At 30.9% G+C, this 4,469-nt stretch overlaps 1 protein-coding gene across 1 annotated transcript; it reads left to right on the plus strand.

The window, feature by feature from the left end:
• Positions 1 to 324: 324 nt before the first annotated feature.
• LOC130724862 (protein RGF1 INDUCIBLE TRANSCRIPTION FACTOR 1-like) lies at positions 325 to 1,779 on the plus strand. Its single transcript, XM_057576131.1, has 4 exons — positions 325 to 349; positions 501 to 604; positions 1,385 to 1,531; positions 1,630 to 1,779. The coding sequence occupies exons 1-4, from the start codon at positions 325 to 327 to the stop codon at positions 1,777 to 1,779; spliced, it is 426 nt and encodes a 141-aa protein (XP_057432114.1).
• The last annotated feature ends 2,690 nt before the right edge of the window (positions 1,780 to 4,469 follow it).

Here is a 4,469-nt window from a genome sequence, read left to right on the forward strand (position 1 = left end):
TACATGGAATAACTTGTTATACTTTTTCTCTTCTTCTCAAGATTAGAAATGATAGTGTACCTTTAATTATTTTTGCTCTTTGTAATGCTATTTTTTGTCTCAATGGTAAACGATAACATCGATAGACAATAAAGTGAGTTTAGATATATTGATGTTAAATGTAACAAAGTACATTAGCAACCAAAAATCACTAATATTTAAGTAGAAATACCAAATTTTACAGTACACAAAGAAATTAAAGAAAGAAAAAAAATGAAAATGATTAAATTATAGAGGGATAAGTGATGATTCATTTTAATAACTTTTGGTACAAGCTTTACTGACATGCCATACTTTGTAGGGAGAGCAGGTGAATAAAGTCTGCAAGCCAAAATGGCTTGAGGATTTTTTAAGCAAAACTTTCTTTGACCCATGCTCAACTCATCAATTAAATAGGAATGAGTTGAACAAGTATTGCGTAGATTGCAAGCTGTCTATTTGTCAACATTGTGCATCATCAGAAACTCATCACCAACACAGGATGCTTAAAATCTACAGACACAGTTACAAAGATGTTGTCTCTCTTGATTCAATTGAAAAGTATATAGACTGCTCACAAATTCAGGTATAACATTCTACCTTGACTTAAAGGTTTTGACTGAAAATTTCATGTGTGTTATCTAAATATACGCAATATAACTTGTGTATATGAATTAGTTTTTTTAAGGTATTATAACTTGCATAAATTCATGTGAGAATTTGAGGGATATCATTATCGCTTTGGTAAGTATTAATTAGATATCTACATTACATTGTGGAGTTGAGTATTTTTTATTCATTTCCCCTTTGGTTGTTTTACTAGGTGATACTTTTTTCATATAAGATGTAACTTACTAGATTTAGCTCATGTGGTTATTGCTCGTACTTTAAGGTTCATTCTATCACCTGACCTAGGAATAATTATGCAACTAAATGAAGCATGTATGAATATAGAGGTAGCACAAGATATCACTAAATATTTTGCAACTCGTTTAGCTTCTTCTTCATGGACATATTTAATATCCTCTTGTAGGGATTTTTTACCACTATATTATTTTATTTTTTTCATGTGTTCTTGCATAATATACTGGCACATAAAATCATATCTATCGACGACGGTCTCAAAAGTATTTTTCATATCACATCTATAAAAATTCTAATGGAATAAAGTCAAAATATTCCATTTTTTCTAGTTAACCAAACAACTTAGTACAACTCAAATAAAAATTTGGGCCTTTAAAACACGTCAACAATTCTTATTACATTTTACATATTCTTGAAATAATTGAATATTGGATTTAGAAAGTGAAATTTAGTAACCAAAATCAGCACTATACATTTTTATTTGATTTATCTTTGGTTGCAGCCCTACAAATGCAATTCGCATATGATTATTTCTCTGAAGCCTCTTCCACACTTTGGTTCAGCAAAAAAGAGTGAAGAAACATGCCGCACCTGTAACAGGAAGTTGATGGAGCCTGACTTATATCGTTACTGCTCCATTTCATGCAAGGTGGTGAAAATTTATGTTTTTCATCTATTTACTCCCTCTTCCATTAAATTGGACTTTGTACTTAGTGTTCTTTGACCTTTTTATCTAAACTTTCTCAGGTTGAAGCTGTTTCAAGGAAGCCTAATGATTCAAATCCTCCATTTATTTTCACTCAGAGTCTTAATCAGGGAAAATATGTGGGAACTGTTAAACCCCCGACGCAGCGTAACAAAAGAAAGGGAACACCCTGCAGAGCTCCTCTCTTCTAAAATATGAAATTTATATAAGGAATACAGTGAGTCTATTTGAAGTTTAGTAATGTAATCCTTGAATATCCTGAATTCTGGTTTTTGTTTTTGGCTTTTGCTTCCTGATTATCATGTGGCACTATATCAAGTTGTTTTACATGATATTGTAGCTAAGTTGTTGCCTGTGACTAAGTTAATTTATATAATTAAGTTTTTTATTGTGTTTTCTATTATAGGGTAAATAAAAATATTGATTATATTGTGTGTATATTTGATGGCATAACATGATGGAGGTGGAAAAGTTTTGGGATGTAAACAATGATATATTAAGAAAGGTTTAATTCTTGAAGAAGATGATAAACTTTTATTTCTCGCATCTTATAAGTTCTTTAATTTGTTATTCTGATTTGGCACTCATATGATTTTGGTCAATATTTGGAAAAATTGTTTGAAATTTCTAATTAACCTATCAACATAGTTTAGTTTAATCTTGTGTAATGGTATTCAAGCACTCACATCTCATTGTGAAAGTATTTTGTTATTAGCGCAGATATAATGACATTTGTTTCCCCTCATTTACTTTTTGCTATATATTTTCATAGCACTTTTTGTCAATTTAATGGTTTCAAGGTACTCAAGCATTCACATATACTCGTGAAAGTATTTTATTAAAAGCATAGATAGCAAAATGGTTTTGTTTGCCTTCCTTTTCCTAATGTTTTAAATTTTCATACAATTTTCTTCAACTTAATGGTGTCAAGTTTTAACTAGATGGTATTAACAAAAAAAAACGTAACCATTTACCAAAAAAAATGTTTTAACTAGATGGAATATCATTAAAATATAAAAGATTATTAGTTTTTCCAAAAGCAAAAGAAATATTCATTAAAATTAATACACGAGAAACAACTATTCTCCATAGAAGTAACAACTCATGTACAAGATATCAAACAGCTTCAAAACTAATTTGAAGAATTAGCAACCAACACCCAATGGATGTAAACAAATTAAACATTATGAAATATCCTCTATCTAAACCCCCTACAATAACCCAAAACTCCAACGAACCAAATATTCTTAAGCCAAGCCAAGCAATTTCATGGCATCATATCTCCTCAAAAGACCTTGCTTATGAATCAGGTGCTTAATACAGCAAGAATAAGAAAAACAACTTGTCGCCATCCCTTCCTTAAAGAAAAATGACAAAACCAAGAAAAGAAAATTCAAACTTAATCGACAAGCAGCCCAAAACAAATGAGGATTAATTTTTATACATCTCTCTTTTATTTTTTACACATCTAACACCTTCTTTTCTTTTTAAAATTTAAACCAAATGGATGTGTAAATAATAAAAAATGAGAGTGTAAAAATTAATCTTCAAACAAACACATGAACGAAAACTAATCAAATTTCACCCCATCAACACCAACAAAATAAGCAAACAAAAAACGCCTCAAACAATTCCATTACGGCCAAAAGAAAGAGCCCCACCATTATCAAGACAAAAACAGCATGTGACAAGCCAATAGAAGGAGACCATTTGGACTTTCGACACCACAAAACAAACTACCCAAACCAGCCCAATAAAACTACTAGACTCTGACCCTTATTTGCAATTGCAATCATTTGACATTTGCAACCCAAAAGATTATTCATAAAAAAATTAAATCAAATTATCAAAATATAATGAAACCACAAAGGTATTGTTTAATTTTAAATGCCCTATTATTGAAAAGTAAATAAGTTTCAGAAAATAAAAGTAAATAACTTAACTTTTAAAACCACCATAAATTAACACTTTTCTTGAAAAGATATAAAGAAATTTTTAAAATTTAGAATAAAATATAATAAAATCAAACACCGGCTCTTCTACTTTATAGTTTTTTCTTTCATGAGAATTTTATTAAAATGGCACAAGGAATGAGTTCAAAGGTGTACATTAAAAAATAGGATAACAAGTGTTGTAAGAGCATCTCCAATGCTAGTTCTTATTTCTTAGTTCCTAGCACTCTTCATGTGGGCCCGTATTGCCACATGTGTTTAAGCAACTCTCAAGCAATTTTACTCCAACCATGAGTTCTTAGTTCTTAGTTCTTACCACTATTCATTTGGTCCCACCAACCACATTATTTATACTTTTTATTTTCATAAAGTAATAAAACAAAACCCATAAAGTAATAAAGTAATTTGGATGAGAGAGAAATAATTAATATTTTAAACTCTGAGTTCTTATTTTTAAGAACTAAGGAGTCTATGTCAGCACCTCCAATGGTAAAGTTCTTAGTTCTTAGTTCTTAACTCCAAAATAAGAACTAAGAACCTTGCATTGGAGATGCTCTAATAATACATGTTAGTTAATGTCGGCAATGCAACCAACATTACATGTTAGCTTTGAGTCATTTAACAGCAACCCCCGACACTAAAGTTAAATCAGCTAAAGTGTTGGGGTTTGGCTTGTTAGTGTTGGCTTTCAACCGACGAAAGCTGACACCTATGATCATTTTTCTTGTAATGTATAGATACTAGTTTTTTGGGTGTGCCCACGGTATCCACCACCAACAACAATGAATAATCCCCTTGTCGTGGGTGCTTGCACTAAGTAGTAAACGACTGACCACAACATGCACTTCATTCTTGTGGATGAGGATCGAACTCCTATCATCATGGTTAAGACTTAAGAGACGAAATGAACTAACAAATACGTCACACCT

The sequence above is a fragment of the Lotus japonicus genome, chromosome 6, assembly GCF_012489685.1.
Source record: "Lotus japonicus ecotype B-129 chromosome 6, LjGifu_v1.2".
Lineage (NCBI taxonomy): Eukaryota > Viridiplantae > Streptophyta > Magnoliopsida > Fabales > Fabaceae > Lotus > Lotus japonicus.

What these genes read in the sequence shown, in the direction of transcription:
- LOC130724862 (XM_057576131.1), top strand. Translation starts at nt 325, where the DNA reads ATGCCATACTTTGTAGGGAGAGCAG. An exon ending in ATACTTTGTAGGGAGAGCAG is followed by an intron (nt 350 to 500) that starts GTGAATAAAGTC and finishes GTGCATCATCAG; the next exon opens with AAACTCATCACCAACACAGG. An exon ending in ACTGCTCCATTTCATGCAAG is followed by an intron (nt 1,532 to 1,629) that starts GTGGTGAAAATT and finishes AAACTTTCTCAG; the next exon opens with GTTGAAGCTGTTTCAAGGAA.